Below are 18,648 nucleotides of genomic sequence, written 5' to 3' on the forward strand. Positions count from 1 at the left end.
TGCTTTTCCAAGGCTTTGCAACGTTTGCTGTGGGCTGCTTTCTGGGCGCAGCTTGTCCTGCAAAAGTGGAAAGTTAAGTAATATTATAATAATAAAATTTGGGGTTGACTTTTAAAGTCCTAATTTCCCACCAAGGGACCCAGGATCCGCTGCTCGTTATCAGTCAGAGAAGAATGAGTGGAGGCAGGAACCAGTTGAGGAAAGCAAGGCCGATCTGTATTTTTCTGTTGCAAGAATCCCCCCTTCCCATTTTTCTGCGGAGCGTGTGCCCGCTATATGTATGCATCTTCATTTTTTTAAAGCCGTAAAGAAGACTCATCGGCTCAATGAGGCGGCCCCACATTGCAAGCACCCAACCTAAAATGGAGGTCCCTTGGAGGCGCCCTTCCGAGAGTCCCAAGAAAACAACTTTTCTGCTCTTTTACGGCGCCCGCTTCCTTTGCCGGGGCTCGCGCTCCCTGCGGAGTCCCTCCCTTTGCATAAGAAGAAACCAAACCCAATACGAAACTAAGAAGACGCAGCAGCGAGGGCGGGCATGCACCGTGCGCGGCGGCGGCGGCGATGGCGAGGCGTCTTCCGCCCGGCTCGGCCGCCCTCTTCCTCCCGGCCGACGAGACCCGGGGATGCCGCGCCCACCGCCGGGAGAGGCGGGGCCTGCCAGCCTTCTAGTTCCGACTTCGGCCGCAGCTGGGCTCTGCTGGAGGGCCTGGTAAGTGGGGCGCCGCCCGGCCTGGGCCCCGGGGGCAGCGCGCGGGGCCGGGGCGCACAGAGGGCGCCGCAGGAGCGGGCCGGGCAGCCGAGGCCTTCCCGGGAGAGCGGGGCTCCGGCGTGGGTTCCCGCTGCCTCCCCGCCCACCCCCACCCCAGGCAGGCTCCTCTTGCCCCCTCTGGCCCCTCTGAAATCTGGCGGGGGCGGGAAGCAAGAGGCGCGCGCCGCCCGGGCTCCACTTGCAGCTCCCGGAATCCCCGTTCCCAGGCGCGGCCAGCCTTTAGTCGCGCGCAATTAACTCTTCCCCACGTTCCTCCGGGGCTGCGTGTCGGCCTGCCTGGCGAGCGCTGCGGGTGAGGCTCCTCGCAGGCAGCGGGCGAAACCCATCGGCGCGCAGGTTTCTCCGTTTGCTGCTCCTGCTGGGCGTTTGCGTGGGAAGAGCCGCGCACAGACTGGTTCTGCAACAATCCTGCCTCCTCGGTGGTTCGCAGGAGCCCTGCTGGATCCTGCGGCTGGTTCTGCTGGCTATAAAGCGTGGGAGAAAACGCATTGCCTTCTTGCAGGGGCGAAACTAGGCTTTATTTCACCTGGGTTAAAGACCCAGTCTGGCAAAAGAAAACCTATGCGTTTGCGAACGCACACAGGCTGGTGCACCCCCGGAGGCTTCACCCGGGGCAAAAAACCCGGCTAGCCCCTGCCCCCCTTGTAGCTACGGCTCTGCCTTATTGCTCGGACATTTTAAAGTTTAACAACCTAGAAGCAAGCTTTAGAGTTAGACAGAACTCCCCCCCCCGCCGCCTTTTTAAGGCCTTAGGTTTCCATAGCAGACCAAAAATTTGCTTTGCACCTTGCCTTGTTCCAAGTACATACCGCTTAGGGAATGATTTTCCTTGCCCTGCCCACGTGTTCTCTGAATGTGGCTGATGGTGTAACACTGTGGGAGGCGGACAGAACTTTTTCTGGTGCTTTCTCTGGGCGTGGAAGTGAGGCAGGGAACGGCAAACGAAACCCCTGTTTGCTGCAAGGGTCTGTTTAAGCCCCTGGTGGGCTATTTCTGCACCAAACCCTCAGATAAAAGGAAGCGAACAGGCTGTGGTGACCCCTCTGCTGTCCTGGCATTTATGGGCCTGTTCCAGGGTTGTCTCCATGCCTGCACTTTTTCAAATAATATGCTGAAATAAGTGGAGAAGAGCTTTCTAGTCTCAAATGCAACTCATCCACTGGGTCTTTGCAAAGGTTGTAAAGGTAGCAAAGGTTGAAATATTGATTGCTTCTAAACACTGATGCTTGCTGTGGGGCTGGAGGCCTGCAAGTTGTTACTGAATGAACTGCCTGTTAGGTGGGGCACTATCCTGGTGTCCATGGCAGCATCACTCCCTAAATGTTTGCGCAGGAAAGATGGCACTGAACCGAAAGCGCTACTTTTGTTTCTTTCCCTAAAAGAGTTTTTCTTGGGGTCTCAGACCCTGCCCCAAGGCATTAGACTGTGCCTAAAGCAGGGTTGGGAAACCGGTGGCCCTCAAAGTTGTGGGGCTACAAGCCTGGCCATCGGTCATTGGCTGGGGCTGATGGGAAGGAGCTGCAGTCCAGTAACATCTGAAGGGTCACAGATTCCCCCAACCCTAATCTGAAGGTAAAATCAAAATGGAGACGGGGAGGAGAAAGGCCTTGATCTAAAGAGACAGCAGATGATTATCATAGGACACCTAATGTATCCATCTCTGTCTGGATTGCAAACAAATCTCCCATGGAGCAAGCTGTGTTAAGAATATATTTATTTATTTAAGCCGTTATGTATTTATTTAAGCCATTAACGTTTTTAAGTGGTGTACATAAAATTACAGACTAGGACCCTCCCTATTTTTTGTGATTGTGTTGTTCAGTTGTCAGTTTTTTAATTGTCGTGACTCGCCTTGCAACCTTAGGGTGAAAGGCGGGTACTAAATTAAAATAATAATAATGATGATGATAAACTGTACAAAGATAGGAACCATCCAAATTATCATAAAACAAACTATTTATATAAGCTGTATTTTGGGCAGCTCACAAGGTACAAAAGAATAAATGCTAAAATGTGAGGATGAGCCTAATTACCTAAGGAAAAGGAACAAACTTGTTCCAGTTCTTGAGCAGCTTAACGACATGTTCTCACCATTGTGTCAAATACATTTTGGGGGGGGGTGTTGATGTGGGTTTCATGAACATTACAGACTTTAAGTACATCGGAGCCCTGTATCTGGATCAGGCCAGAGGCCCATCTAGTCTAGCATCCTGTTCTCATAATGGCCAAACCAGATTCCTCTGGGAAGCCCATAGCGAAGGCAACAGCACTTGCCCCACTTGTGCAACCCCAGCAAGATACACTGCCTCTGATCCTGCAGGCAGACCCTGCCTGGGCTTACTCAAAGGCTGTCCTCTGAGATGGCAGTGAACTCGCATGGTGTATAAGCTTAGCCAGTCTTGAAAGCAGAGGGGAAGAACCTGTGGTCCTCTGATGATGTTGTACAACTCCCAGTGGTCATCCCTGACCATTGACCATGCTAGTTGGAGGTGATGGGATTTGGAGTCCATTGCCATCTGGAGGACCATAGGTTATCCAGCACTGCCTAAATAGATAAGGGGGAACCAATAGCTGAGGCTTCTCCCTCCTTTAGTGTGCCATACAGGTTAAACCTTAGCTTTGGAGTTGAGTGGTTGTTGCTGCGAGGGTACAAGATAGGGGATTTTGCGCAGCAAATTTCATATTCAAGTGTATTCTCTCTCTCTCTTCCAGCTAAGAATTGCATCCTAGCCGTGAAGTCTTCAGTCTCTCCGACGTAGTGTCCCTTCCAAACTTCTCACGATGAGTCTCCAGTGGGCGGCTGTGGCCACCTTCCTCTATGCAGAAGTCCTCCTCGTTTTCCTCCTGTGCATACCCTTTATCTCAGCAACAAGGTGAGCTGAGGTGGGCATGGGATTGCGGGTGAACCACAGCTGTTGTGTAACACAATTAAGGACGCAATCACACCCTCTCTCGGCCTTGGTTTCTAGGATGTTGCAGGAGGCGGATGCCTGTCAACGAAACAGTGGGTTGAGCTGGGTGAGAGTGATTAGCTCTTGCAGACCGATGGGAAATTATTTTTAATATCTGGTTGTCACTGGAATCTGTGAGAGGAGACAAGGAGGTGGATGAAAAGTCACTCCCATTTATTTAGCCAAGTTCCTTATTGTCAAACATCTGCTAAGTAGCTCAGAGGGGGGTTGTGGTTTGGAAATGGTGCAACAGCCCTTATGTAGGACATAGTTCTTGGACAGTGTTCTTAGGAACCACCCTATTCTATGACACTAATTTATTTTAAGCTGATGAAAATACCTATTAAAAAGTGCTGCAACTCTGGGACTTTATAGAAGGGCGGCTAAGTAATTATTTATTACTATTACGAAGGTTGATAGTAAAGCTCACTGTCAGGGCTGTTTGTATTCTGATGCACTAAGAAATAAAATTCTGTAGCCTGCTAAGTCCAAATTTTGCAGATTCTGCAGCAAGAAAAGCCATGTTTTGCTATATAAACTTGTAAACGGTGTTTGGAATTAGCCAGTTGCGACTGGTGCAGGTCCAGTTGTGACCACATGGAGATCTCTGGATGCCAGGCTGGCGATTGAGGAAAACAAAATGCCACTTCGAGAAGAATCTGAAATGCTTTCCTTGAAGCCTGAATTAGATTTATTCTGAATTGTTTTATTTGATGTTTTAATGTGTTGTAAAACACAGAGATTTGTTCTTTAAAATATAAAGCAGTATAGAAACAGAAATAATAATAATTATCATCGTCCCATGGGGGTGGGTGGGGAATGGTGCCATTGGGGTGACCGCAGCCTTGGTTTAAGGTGCCATTTGGCGATCTATATCTGAGTTTCTAACACTCGTAAACTTAGTTTGCATAATTCAGTTAATGAAATCCGATTGTTGATTTGAATCTTTTGTGTGACATGATTGGAAAATGAGAGGCAATTGCTTAAAAAATATTTTTGTGTTTGGTGCCATGTGTCACAATCCTTAAAATGACCTACTTAAACCCTGCATAGTTCTGCTAATTTAACTTTTTGGGAGAAGCAAAGAGCTGCCTGGGACACTTCAGCTCTGTCTCTAGCTCCTGCAAGCCTTCCTTGACTGCTCCTCTGGCTTTTGAGTCTTTCGCAGGCACTGCTCACCTTACAAACATACCTTCCCAGTTATGAGGCCTAGAACCTTAGTTTTCTTTTTTAAAAAATACATATATGCAAGACTCTCAGGAAGCTGAATTCTCTTCCCAACCTGCACTTCTTTAGAATCATGGCATACACATCCCCCCCCCCATTCCTTCCTCCCATCTCCTTCTGGCATCTCTTCCGCTGCTGTTTAACCCAGACGGAAGGCTGTCTGGGGATGTTGCTTGGCAATTACCGAGTTGTCTCCTGATTTCTTCCAGGAGTTACACTCCCTCCAAGGCATTGATGTAGCCCCAAAATGCCTTCTGCCTGAAAGTGCCTCCATGGCGTCAGGTTAGGCAGAGGTAACCGGGGAGGCGGGAAATCCCTGGAGGTGGGGAAGGGGGAACCTAGAGCCTTCCAGATGTTGCTGAGACTCCCATCAGCTCAGCCAGTGTAACTAATACTTGGGGATGATGGGAATGTTATAGGCCAACTGCGTTTGGAAGTTTACCATCCTAGTCTTGGTCGTCGCTTGTCCACAGCCTCCTAAATAGCCCAAGAGAGGAAAAACTGGGTCCTGTCTCCATTTTGCTTCCCCACCCATAGCAGAACAAGCTGCTGCCTGTGTTGCGGTCAAGTATGTTTGTGTTTGTTGCCTGCAAAGCATTGATCCTAACCTCCAACCTTCTTCCACAGATGGCAGAAAATCTTCAAGTCCCGCTTGGTGAAGATAATGTTGGCCTATGGGAATACCTTCTTTGTTGTGCTCATAGTCATCCTGGTCCTGTTGTTTCTTGGTGAGTGGAAGGAAGCCACTGTGCTTGGGGCGGGTGTTCTCGCCTCACCTGCTCATGGGAGCATTTGCTTCTCTGCCTGTGCCTGCCAGGTGCTGGCCAGGTCCCCAGGGCCTTGGGCCACTTCTTCCTCCTGTGCTCTCTGAGCTGCTCATAGCCCAGCACTGTGACAGAAAGGGGACAGGAACGTGGCTGTGGTTCAGGGCCTTTCTCCACACCCGCTCAACTTTATCTTGGCCAGTGATTCAGGAGAACCATCTTTCATCTCCCTCCATGTAGCTGGGGTAGGGCTTTGCCCAGAGTGCTGTGCTGGGTTTGGCTGTGAAGGATTGAGGTTCAAATCCTGCCCAGCCATGAATTTTCTTGGGGTCTTTCTCACAGGGTGGCTGTGAAATCTAAAAGGCAACCAGAAGCATTTCTGTGCTCTGGAAAATCCTAGAAGAGTAAGAGTTGAAGATAAATCAGAGGGGGAAAGCTGGTGTCAAAATATTGGGAGTTGCGGGTGCGAAAGTGGTGGAGATGACAGACCTCTGCTTTATAGGTACCCGTATTTTTCGTTCTATAACACGCTCCCAACCATAACACGCACATAGTTTTTAGAGGAGGAAAACAAGAAAAAAAATATTCTAAACGAAACAGTGGATGTATGATTTTTGTGGTTCATGCTGTGGCCACAGACATGTGATCTGACAGTGAGTTTGGGGTAGCCCAATGCAAAAATCCTGATGATCCATGTGGATCTGTGCTTTGTAACCACGTTTTTGCTCCACTGCGGCCCCAGGCAACAGTGGGTGCGTGATTTTTTTGGTGCAAGCTGTAGCCATGGACATGCTATGTGATCTGATGGTGAATTTGGGGTGACCCAGTGCAAAAATCCTGAGGATCCATGTGGATCCGTGCTTTGTAACCATGTTTTAAGTGGGGAGGGAAGGAAAAGCACTCAAGGGACAAGGAACACGCGTGGGGTGGGTGGAGAAGGATGCTGTTAATAATGCAGAAGAGGGGTATAAGAGGTGAAGGCTCTTATGAGAGGAGTGGGGAGAAGAGAGAGACAGAGAGCCTTCTTGCGAAAAACTTTGCTGCTATTTAGCGAATGGGGAGGAGAGAGAGACAGAGAGCCTTCTTGAAAAATCTTTGCTGTTATTTAGCAAGTGGGGAGGAGAGAGGGACAGAGAGCCTGCTTGCTTTAAAGGAGCAAAGCGGGAGAGGAGAGGAGCCGCTTACACGAGTGTAAGCGGCTCCTGTCCGGTTGGCTCCTTTAAAGCCTCTGTCCCTCTCTCCTCCCCACTCAGCGGCTCTTCTCCCGCTTTGCTGTTTCAAAGCGAGCCACGGAGGAGGGAAGGAAGGGGAACCATGGATCCTCTGCTCACGACTGCAGCAGATCCCGCCCCCCCGCCACCCATAGGCATTCGCTCCATAACACGCACAGACATTTCCCCTTACTTTCTAGGAGGAAAAAAGTGAGTGTTATGGTGCGAAAAATACGGTACCTTCTTTCTACTTCACCATTGCACTTAACTGCTCAGGACAGTTGAGTAGACAACTGCTTTGCATCCATTTTGATGTATTTTTAATCTTTGTTGGACACTGCCCAGAGTGGCTGGGGATATAATAATAATAATAATAATAATAATAATAATAATAATAATATAATATCAGCAGCAGCAGTTGGGCTAGGATGCCAAATATCTTTTGTGTGGGTTATGGCAATGTATTCTATTCAGGTGGGTGGGTGGGAGATAGAGACCCTGGAAGCCTTGTGAAATGAGGCTGCTCTTTTGACCCCTACCTCCACTACACCAGTTCCATTTGTTTTAACTCCCTTGCATCAGGACATTTCAGGAAACAGCCTCCTTCATGTGATATTTGTCTGCCTTTCGAGGTCCTCAGCAGATGCCCTGCTCTGCCACTGTTAGAGATGCAGTCTACCCTCTACATGGGACAGAGCCTTCTGGGTTGTTTCTCCCAGATTATGGAACTCCATGCCCTGAAGGGCTCACTTGGCCCCCTCTCCCTGCTAGCATTTCGACACTTGGCCCAGCCTTTATGTAGTGCCTTTGTGGACAAGCTCTCCCCTGGATTCTGTGCGTGTCACTCCTGATCCAGTTTTATGGTGCAGAATTCTATATTTTTAAAAGATAAGGTTGCCGGCACTTTGAAGGCCTTTGAGATGGAGAAACGGCTTGGAAATAAATTGGATCAGAAGTTGGGCACATTCTTACCTCCCCCTCCTTTAAGATAGATTCTGTGGCTGGGTTGTTGTCTTAGAGATGCTCAATTTCCCCTAAAGCAAGGATGGTCAACATGGCGCCCTTCAGCTGTCCCTGAACTACAACTCCCATCATCCCTGACCGTTGGTCATGCTGGCTGAGGCTGTTAGGCGTTGCAGTACGCCAGCACCTGGAGGGCACCATGTTCTTTGTCACTGCCTCTAAAGTCACCTGCGGTGATGGCCCAGAATCCAGCGTTCTAGCCAGCAGCACATGCCCAGTGACAGGTAGGCTGTTCCCTGTGAAACATTCCTGGCTGTTCTTCAGCAGGTTTCTCTGCTTCTGGCTCCTTTGGCAAGAGAGACTCTGCAGCGCAAGAGTGTTAAAATGGCACATGCAAGCTGCAGTTCATGCAGAGATGGAGCTTGCAAGGTATGCAAGAAGTTGGCTTCTGCTGCCCCCTGGAGTTTTCAGTGGGACAGTGAGGGTGAGAGGTGCACTTTTCCATACAAACCCCTTTCATGGACTCAGAATTGTAGAGTTGGAAGGAAACGCTGAGGGTCATCTAGTCCAACCCACTGCAATGCCGGAATCTCCACTGAAGCATTCGTTTTATGAGTGAGTAGAGCGCCATCCCATCAGTTTGTCGGGGCTCCCTATGGATGGAGCTGATGGACTTGTGTGCCGTATTCCACACAAATGCAGAAACTTATAGAACCAAAATGAGACTCCAGCCCATGGGTCATCAGTCAGCCGCCCTGTTTTAGGGAATGAATTCAACATAGAGCCAAGCGGATCGCTCTGTCGGCTCACTCATTTCTGCTTTCCTGATGAAATGAGCTGCCTTCTCCTCCACTTGCCTGCTGTCCCAGTGGTTCTCCTGACCCCCAGAGCCAACTGGAGGGGCAAGCCCCATTGCGCTAGCAGAAGAAGTTGTTGCGCAGGCTTTTTTCTTTTCTTTTGAAGAGGCTTTCTTGTAATAATGGTCAAGGGCAGGGATAGGGCACTTTTTCCTCCTGGGGGCCACAAAATGGGCATGGCCAGAGGCAAAAAAATGGGTGGGACCCCAGACATTACTCACTTGCATATAGCAGGCTCCACTCAAGTCATGTAAAATCCAGAGATTCCCATGCAGACCTCTCTAGTCTCAGTTCCAGTCAGGCAAAAGTCCTCCAGGAGACAGTGGGGCAGGTGCTAGTGTGGGCTGTGTCCTGGAGAGAGTCCTGTGGGCCAGATAGAGAGGTCTTGGGGGTAGATGGGTGTGCACTTGGCCTCTGGGCCTCAGGATCCCCTACCTGGCCTAGGAGGAGGAGGAGAAATTCAGTGCTTTAGTTCTCAGTCACTTCAAACTTTAGTTACCTTTATCCTGCTAACCCCATATATTCTTGAAACCTGACTATCATATTTGACCCAGACTGGATGATATGTTTGCCATGTGACTTGAGCTTGATTTTCCTTCTGGAAATATCAGCTGTGGGGGTTTGACTTTGGGTAGGATTTGTGGGGTGAGGGAATTGTCCCTTCTCTCCACACATTTCCCCCCTCAAAATTGCCTCCCAAGCTGCTTGTGGCAAATCACACCTTTAGGGGCAATAAGCAGAAGAGTGGATTTCTAGTGAGAAAAAGGTTGTGGAGTAGGTCACCACCACACACACACACACCGGTCCATGCACTGTGATCCCCATCTGAATTGCACCCCAGCAATTTCTGTTGCTAAAAGTAAAAGAAGCCTGGGCAGCACAATCATGTGACCAACGTATCGCCTGGTATTGGAAGTCCGCTGCTTTTAGAATACTTGGCGAGGCCGAATATGTGAGGAAATAGTTTCACCTTTAGCACAGTCAGTGAGGAGTCAAAACTTTATTTTGCAATCATGCATTGCCATGACTTAGGCTGTCAAAATGGCTTGTAATGTTAATACCCAAATAGCATTTGTACTGTCTCAGAATGGAACAGAATGAAGGAGGGGTGACATTGTCTTACATCTACACAGACCTTTCAGCTAACATTGGCTTAATTCTCAAGCATGAGAAGCAGGGCCCTTCTGCCCCCTTCTAATAGTACCTCTATTTCTTTGATGCTCATGGCAGCCATTTTGTGCTGGCACCCACAGCACTTTGGTATAGATCCTAGAACCGGCACCTCATTATAATTATTCTTTTAACCAAAAAAAAAACCCTGAAATATATGACAATGGAGTGGAACTGACAGATTTCTCTCAGGAGAGAATTTAACTTGGGCGCCATGCTGAATATATCCTATTCCTGGTGACAGCTGATCTTGCCTCAGATGATCATGATTACATGAAGTAATGTCTCATGTGTCAATCTTAATTAATGTGGTGGGTGGCAAGTATAGGAGAAAGAGCTCATTAAGTGGCTTCCTAGATCAAGGCCACTGAGGGCTTTAAAGATTATAAGCCGACACCCTAAGCTGGGCCTGAAAACAAGCTGGCAGCTAATGGCGCTCTCCTCAGAGACTGGGCTGGGGAGCGTGTGACCCCCCCCACCAAGTAGTTGTTGAACTACAGCTCTTATCATCTCCAATCATTGGCCATGTTGGCTGGGGCTGATGGGAGCTGGAGTCCATAAATAGCTAGAGAGCCACAGGTCCCCAGCCCTGCTCTGAAAAGTGAGATGTGCTCCTGGAGGTTAGTTCTAGATAGAAATTATGCTACTATATTCTGGACCAGTGGAAATTACCCAGAGGCTCCTCATGGTAGGAGGGTAGCAAAGTGTTGCATTGTGTGGGGGCAGCTGAAAAGCTTGTTTATGTTCCCATCAGTCTAAGACCTGCTTTGGGGACCCTACCGTTGGTCAGTGGGACAAGCATTCTCAAGTTGGCATGACCAAAACCTACCTCCATTTTATACTTCTGTCTGGAACACATGCTGTTGTGGCATGGTGGATTTTGGTGGAGTCTTGTCAAAGACTGCAGCTGGATTCATGGATTCATGGCAATGGGCTGGGCTTGGGACGAAATCTCCAGAAACCAACCGGAGCTTAAGTTCAAGCAAGGCTTGCAAATAAATTGTCAGTCTGTGGAGCTCTGACTCGTGTATAAATTTGTGACTTTCAGATGCCATTCGTGAGATCCGGAAATATGACGATGTGACGGAGAAAGTGAACCTGCAGACCAACCCTGGGGCTGTGGAGCATTATCACATGAAGCTCTTCCGAGCCCAGCGGAACCTCTACATTGCTGGCTTCTCGCTGCTGATGTCCTTGTGAGTACCTCAGGGGCACTGCTGAGGCCAGATCAGGTGGCGGGCAAGCTGCCTGGCCGGCCAGACTCATCACCCCTGACTATTAGCCATGCTGCCTGGAGCCTGATGGAAACTGGAGTCTTAACAGCATTTAGAGGGCCACCATTTCCCAATCCCTGGGCCAGATGCTTGGGAATCTGGGTAAGGCTTGGATACTAGGTTTGAATTCAGGAGGCACTGGAAATAAGGCATTGAGGGGAGCATCAGCTGCAGCCAGATTGCATCACCCTTAGCATCCACTTCTTGCCAGTAAGAACCAAATTATTCACTTTGTGGCCCTTGACATAGTTCTTGCACATAGTAGCAAAGAGTTCTCTTGGGAGCATCCCTCTCCCCCTTTCAAGGGTGGCCTCCATATATTCTCCTTTGCAGAGAAAAGCTTCTAGGCAGGCTTTGACATCTCCCCTTAATGATGCTTTGCCTGGTTCTATTGCACCGTAGGTGTTGGCTGCAGAGCTGCATAAAAGGTGAAGGGACCCCTGACCATTAGGTCCAGTCGCGGATGACTCTGGGGTTGCGGCGCTCATCTCGCTTTATTGGCCGAGGGAGCTGGCGCACAGCTTCTGGGTCATGTGGCCAGCAGGACTAAGCCGCTTCTGGTGAACCAGAGCAGCGCACGGAAACGCCGTTTACCTTCCCACCGGAGCGGTACCTATTTATCTACTTGCTCTTTGATGTGCTTTCGAACTGCTAGGTTGGCAGGAGCAGGGACCGAGCAATGGGAGCTCAACCCGTTGCGGGGATTCGAACCGCCGACCTTCGGCAAGTCCTAGGCTCTGTGGTCTAACCCACAGCGCCACCCAAGAGGATGGCAAAGCTAGAGGCAGGGAGCCTCTGGCCCATGGGCCAAACATGGCTAGCCAGGCCTGCCCACTTGGCCTACAAGGCCTTTTTGTGAATCCAGGCCCACCGCCCCACATACATGATAGCAGGTGTGGGACAGGTAAGGGTGGGGTTTCAAAGGAACAACCAGGAGCTTAAAGTGGATTCCTGACTATTCTTTTGCTGGAGCAAGGGATACTCCCAGTCATGGCATCAAATGATGGGCAGTAGGAACGCACCTTGCTTGAGGTGGGCATGTGGTTTCTATTCAGTGGAAGCTGCTTCTCCCTTTTTACAACTGCTCTCCTGTGCTTCTTTCAGCCTACAGAACATGGAAGGCACAGGGCTGGCAATGCCTCCTGCACTGTGACGCCAAGTTTGGGAACCCTGCACAATGAATTTGGAGGGGTGGCCAATCATCTGGTGTTGTCTGCCTCAGAGCTGTAGCTATAGGAGACGGGGGCTAGCCAGGGTTTTTGCTCAGGTGAAGCCCCCAGGGGGGCACCATTGAGGCTCCCAGGCTGTGTGTGTGTGTGTGTATGTGTATGTGTATGCAAATGTGCATTGGGGGATTGGGTACCCAACTGAGTCTTTGACCCAAGTGAAATAAAGCCTAGTTTCGCCTCTGGGATGGATTGCACCACTCACCTGTCAAAGGTTGGCCCACATGGTGGACGAAAAAGTCTCCCCACCCTTGCATAAGCAATGCAATTAATCTTCTGCAGTGTTGTTCGCACGGTGCATGCCCAGGTTGTCTCAACAACTGTGAGATGTGCAGATTGGCAGGCAAAGCAATACTAAAAATTACTCACTGAAGATAGATTTGAAAACCACTGCTGTACAAAAGGAGGCATGGTTTTCATCACATTTCCCTGCTCTCCCTTCTGGAAGCTTTGACAACGAGCGTGATGTCAGCTGCAGAGGGGTTTGCCTCTTCTCCCTGCTCCCATTTGCGTTGCTCTGTTTAGGTCAGGGCTGCAGAACAGCATCTAGAGCTGGCATCCCCAAACTCGGCCCTCCAGCTGTTTTGGGACTACAACTCCCATCATCCCTGACCACTGGTCCTCTTAGCTAGGGATGATGGGAGTTGTAGTCCCAAAACAGCTGGAGGGCCGAGTTTGGGGGTGCCTGATCTAGAGGGCCACATTGGTTTCCTGTTCCTGGTTTAAAATAACAACAACAACAACAACAACAACAACAACAACAACAACAACGACAACAACAACATTTTTTATTTATACCCTGCCTTCCCCAGCCAAGGCCGGGCTCAGGGCGGCTAACAAGCAATAATAAAAACAAGTTGAATGAATACAACTTAAAAACAAGATTAAAATACAACATTAAAATATTGAAACATTAAAATATTAAAATGTAGCCTCATCGCAGGAGGAGAAAGGAAAAGAAAAATTAAAGAGGGGGAGGGGATCAAGTTGATCCCAAGCCAAAGGCCAGGCGGAACAACTCTGTCTTACAGGCCCTGCTGAAAGAAATCAGATCCCGCAGGGCCCTGGTCTCATGAGGCAGAGCATTCCACCAGGCCGGAGCCAGTGCTGAAAAGGCCCTGGCTCTGGTTGAGGCTAATTGACTTCCTTAGGGCCCGGGACCTCTAGGGTGTTGCTATTTATGGACCTTGAGGCTCTCCGTGGGGCATACCGGGAGAGGTGGTCCCGGAGGTACGAGGGTCCTAGGCCGTTTAGAGTCTCATTGGGTGCTATCTCTCTGTTTCTTTTCTCTCTCTTGTCTGTCTGGGTGGCTTCCATCCCATCAAAAGCTTATGCTGTAAAAAACCTGTTAATCTTCATAGCAGGACTCCTGTTTTCAGTATCAGTCTGGCACAGCAGCCTAGCTCTTTTGGAAGGCCTCTTGGAGGAGGCAGGGTGTCAAAATTTCTATACAGCAACACGATCTGCAAGAACTATGTCAAGGGCCTTACTGACAATTTGGCCTTACTGGCAAGCAGTGGGTGCTAAGGGTGATGCAATCTGACTGCAACTGATGCAACTGCTCATCTCAATGCCTTATTCCCAGTGCCTTCGGTATTCCCGCTTACTATCCAAGACTTAGAGGGACGCAGGTGGCGCTGTGGGTTAAAGCCTCAGCGCCTAGGACTTGCCGATCGAAAGGTCGGCGGTTCGAATCCCTGCGGCGGGGTGCGCTCCCGCTGCTCGGTCCCAGCGCATGCCAACCTAGCAGTTCAAAAGCACCTCGGGGTGCAAGTAAATAAATAGGGACCGCTTACCAGTGGGAAGGTAAACGGCGTTTCCGTGTGCGGCTCTGGCTCACCAGAGCAGTGATGTCACGCTGGCCACGTGACCCGGAAGTGTCTCCGGACAGCGCTGGCCCCTGGCCTCTTAAGTGAGATGGGCGCACAACCCCAGAGTCTGTCAAGACTGGCCTGTACAGGCAGGGGTACCTTTACCTTTTACTTTTACCACTGTAGTTGTAGAGGCTGAAGCAGCCTGCTGTGCTCTCTTTGGCCACAAGGTGGCAGGCGTGCATAATTTCTTACCTCTTACTGAAAATTCCTGAGGATGAGGACAGCAGCTGAGTCTACAAGCCAGTAGAGTAGACTCTTCAGAGTTGGCGATTAAGCCACAAAGTGATGCCCTAATTAGCACATGCTGGACGCTTTCTCTGGACAGAACCACCACTTCTGGGTACTTGGACTGTAGTGAGGGCCAGGCAGCCCTTGGCCCTTCGTGCCAACTTTTTCTTTAGAAGCTTCTGAGATTAACAGTAAAAAGCCTAAAAGAGGTGAAATTCCAATTCCTAAAGCTATTCTCCTGCCCACATAATGGGTTTTTATGTTTGCTATTCATTTTACAACCTGTTGAGAGTCAGACCATTCGTCCATCTAGCCCAGCATTGTCTGCACAGGCTGGCAGAGGCTGTACAGGGTTCAGCCAGAGGGTGTTCCTAGCCTTACCTGGAGGTGCAGAGGACTGACCCTGGGACCTTCTGCATGCAGAGCAGACGCTCTACCACCGAGGTGTGGCCCTTCGCCCAGTGGAGGAAGGTGGCCTCATGCTGAGTTAGAGCAGCTGTCCATCTAGATCAGCGGTTCTCAACCTGTGGGTCCCCAGATGTTGTTGGACTACAACTCCCATCATCCCTGAGCTCGGGCCTTGCTATCCAGGGGTGATGGGAGTTGTAGTTGAACAACATCTGGGGACCCACAGGTTGAGAACCGCTGGTCTAGATATTGCAACACTGATTGGCAGCCACAGCCCCCAGGGGTTCAGGTGGGCGGGGGGCATTTCTAGCCCTACCTGGAGATGCCACTTGGAGATTGAGCCTGTGGCCTCCTGCTCCACCCCTGCCCCCTTGCCAGTGGTCCTTGCCATTGGCAGCAGCTGCTCACAGAGGCCGGCTGAACCAGGGCTCATGTCCTCCCTGGCACTGAGCAGGCTGCAGGGTCTCTGTTGTGTCCATTACGGTGCCTGTCCAGCCAGCTCTCTGGTTTGATGAGCAGCCGCTTTTGGCCGTACAGGACAGCTGGCGAAGGGTGTGAACAATGCCTGTGGGCCATAAATCAGCAGCCTGGGTGCAGAGTTGCATGCAAAGGGAATGTGCTTGACTGTGCAGCTGGGGCTGGAAGTAGGGATGGGGGGGGGGCGAGCTGTCAGCTTCCATATCTTTGCTGTGTGTGAGTGTCTGGCCAGGAGGCAGGATGTTCTGGTCTTGTGAGCTCAGCCCTTGGCCTTCGGGCTGCAGCTTCTCAGCTCACTTTCCCTTTCATTGTTGCAAAATGCGTTTGTTGTCCGTGCTCAGAATGGCTATACAGAGGGAACTGGGAGTCCTGGGCCAGATCTCACTCCCATAACGCTTGTCCAAGGTGGCATTGCCCTTCCCTTGCGCTTGAAAGCACGTTGACTTGCAAGGCGGTTATTCAGAAAGGTAAAAAGCCTGCCCTTCCCTCTCTTGTGTCCTCGCTATCAAGAGAAGCTTTTTAAAAAACGGGATGGAGCATTTTCTCCAGGCGAGAGCTACAAACCACCGTGCTCTGGGATCAGTTGGCATTGAAGCACTTGAAGGGACTGCCAGTGTTCTCTCGTTCCGCTTTGTGGCCTTGCGCTGGCAGCTCTTGCTGCCAGAGGAATCTGTGCTGAGGGCCATCTCTGCCTTGCGCTGGGTTTATTGCCACCTCACTCCCTTCTCTGACCGACATTTTGGTCTGTGGCCTCTAACAGACAGTGGTCACCTGGGGGTGGCAAAAGCCTGTTTGACATCTGGCCAAGGCTGAGCTTTGTGGGCGGCACTCTTGGCCTGTGTCCTTCCACTCCCTTGTCGTGATCGATCTGCTTGGTGGCTCCTGGATGGGGCAGCCTTCCTTCCCCGGGGCCAATCCAAGCTGCCGGAAGGCGCCTTGCAATGACTCTGGGGGCTGGCTCTGCATGGTTCCCTGTACATTAGTCTGCCTCCTGTGGTGCCAGTGTGGTGTAGTGGTTAAGAGCGGTAGACCTGTAATCTGGTGAACCGGGTTCGCGTCTCCGCTCCTCCACATGCAGCTGCTGGGTGACCATGGGCCAGTCACACTTCTCTGAAGTCTCTCAGCCCCACTCACCTCACAGAGTGTTTGTTGTGGGGGAGGAAGGGAAAGGAGAATGTTAGTCGCTTTGAGACTCCTTAGGGTAGTGATAAAGCGGGATATCAAATCCAAACTCTTCTCTTCTCCTATGCTGAAAAGGAGCTGCTCCTTGAAAGGGCGATGTGCAGTGGCTTCTTTCAAGCCCAGGAAGTGTTGCTTCATTGTTCTTGCTCCTCTGGTGGGGTTGGGGCAAGAAGTGATAAGGCTAAGTTGGAGGGAAGCAGTGGTGATAGCAGGTGGAGGGTGGAGAAGAAGCTGTCTCTAAGCTGAGAGCCCTGGTGAGCAACAACCTTGTAAGAGAGGCCATATTTTGATATAAACAATTGCAGAAGGGCTGGCAGAATGGGTTCTCAGTGTGGAGCTGTGCCTGCATTGGCAGGGGCCACAACCACTTCCTGACTTGGGAGGCAGCAAAGGCTTTGGCCAAGCTCTCCACGGATCCTTCTGCCTTTTGCTCTCCTCTGTCTTGGTGTGGGGAGAGAACTCCTGTGCTGCAGAATCTCTGCTGGTCAGGGTACAGACGATAGTGGGCTTGATGGACCAATGTCCTGACTCTGTGTAAGGCAGCTTCTTTTATCAAAGGTTTGCGGAACCTCGACATGAAGCAGGATTGGGGATCCTAAGTAGCTCTATGGATAATGTTGGACTCCGGGTTGTGTCAGCCGCAGCCAGCACGGCCCGTGGCCACAGATGGTGGGAGATGGTGGTCCAGCAACACCCAGAAAGTCACAGGTCCCTATCCTTGAACTTTTGACACGAAGCAGTCTTCTCTACTGCAGTTAAACCCAGTTAAACCCAGTTAAACCCATGATCCTGTTGATGGCAAGACCGGCCTTCCATTTTCTTACCAGTCTTCTCTGGTCAGAGACATTGTTAGACCTTGCTGTTCTGTTTTCCCCAAAGGGTATGCATGGCTCAGTCGTTTTATGACCGGAGGTGGGGGCTTCAGTGATCCAGCGGATAAAGCACTACTGGGTTCAGATTCAAGTCCCACCTGGTTAGCCTTGGGCAAGGCCTAGTTGTGTTCCTTGCTTGCTTTCCCCAGTATTCAGAGACAGCCTTGGTGGGTAAGGAAGCTACTGTCACTCCCAGTTTCCAGTACAAAATCCTCCTTTCCCAAGGCCAGTGGGGAAGCCTGTGACGGACCTGGAAATTGAACCCGGTGCTTTATCAACTAGGTCACTCCAGTGCCCTTTACAGCAGACCCAGATCTAAAGACCTCTCTGTGTGTGTCTTAACTCTCTTGTTGACTTGGTTTGCGATGCCCTCTTTGAGCCACCTTCTGCCTCTGTCCTTGCAGTCTGCTGAGACGCCTGGTCACCCTCATCTCCCAGCACGCCACCATCCTGGCTTCGAACGAAGCCTTCAAGAAGCAGGCAGAAGGAGCTAGCGATGCGGCCAAGAAGTACATGGAGGAGAACGACAAGCTAAAGAAGGTATGGTCTCCTGCCTGGGCCAGAGGCACAGGGGAAGCTGCCGTGGGGCAGTTTTGACTTTAGCAGATTGCTGCAGTGTTGTGACAAATGTGAGTTTTGAGGCTCCCCTCAGTTTTAGCAGCAGATGGCCCTGCTGGATGCTAGTCCCTCTGCTCTTGAGGAAACACAGGTGCAGTGGCCCCTCTGGGCAGTAGTTTGCACACTTCCACACATCCTCAGACTTCAGAGGTCTGATTTATGGGTGTATTGGCTGGTGTCTGTAATCCTATAAGGCTCTGAGACTGTCTGTCACACTATATACCCGGTCCCCTTTTATGGCAGTAACCTTACCCAAGGGGTTAATCGCCCGCTGGTGCCTTGTTTTTTCAGGAATACTTGGTGGGTGACTTTGACCTACAAGATTGCTGCACTAGCAAATGCCAAGCATTCGAAGCAGCTGGCATTGCAACCCGCTCCCTCGATAGCCTGGTGTTGGTGAGAGGCTTGCTGGCACCTAAATATGGAGTATACCTCAAAATGGGTTCAAGATGGTGTTGGCTAACCCTCTGGTAGTCAAGGCACACTTTCTGAATTTACATGTGAGGCAGGCTTTGTTCCGTCCACCACATTTTTCTTCAGTGAAGGTGTGGGGAGGAAGATGTAGCCCACTGTGGCC

General features: G+C 50.5%; 1 protein-coding gene across 1 annotated transcript in view; it reads left to right on the forward strand.

The window, feature by feature from the left end:
• The first annotated feature begins 555 nt into the window (after nt 1-555).
• The window catches only part of BCAP31 (B cell receptor associated protein 31), a 36,365-nt gene continuing 18,272 nt past the window's right edge, over nt 556-18,648 (forward strand). The window contains exons 1-5 of the mRNA XM_079958876.1: nt 556-709; nt 3,482-3,642; nt 5,575-5,675; nt 10,961-11,108; nt 17,858-17,993. Of these exons, the coding sequence (XP_079815002.1) occupies nt 3,551-3,642; nt 5,575-5,675; nt 10,961-11,108; nt 17,858-17,993 (477 nt within the window). The 5' untranslated portion in view covers nt 556-709; nt 3,482-3,550. The remainder of the gene's footprint in view (nt 710-3,481; nt 3,643-5,574; nt 5,676-10,960; nt 11,109-17,857; nt 17,994-18,648) is intronic.

This window comes from Podarcis cretensis (assembly GCF_951804945.1).
Source record: "Podarcis cretensis genome assembly, chromosome: 17".
NCBI classification, from domain to species: domain Eukaryota; kingdom Metazoa; phylum Chordata; class Lepidosauria; order Squamata; family Lacertidae; genus Podarcis; species Podarcis cretensis.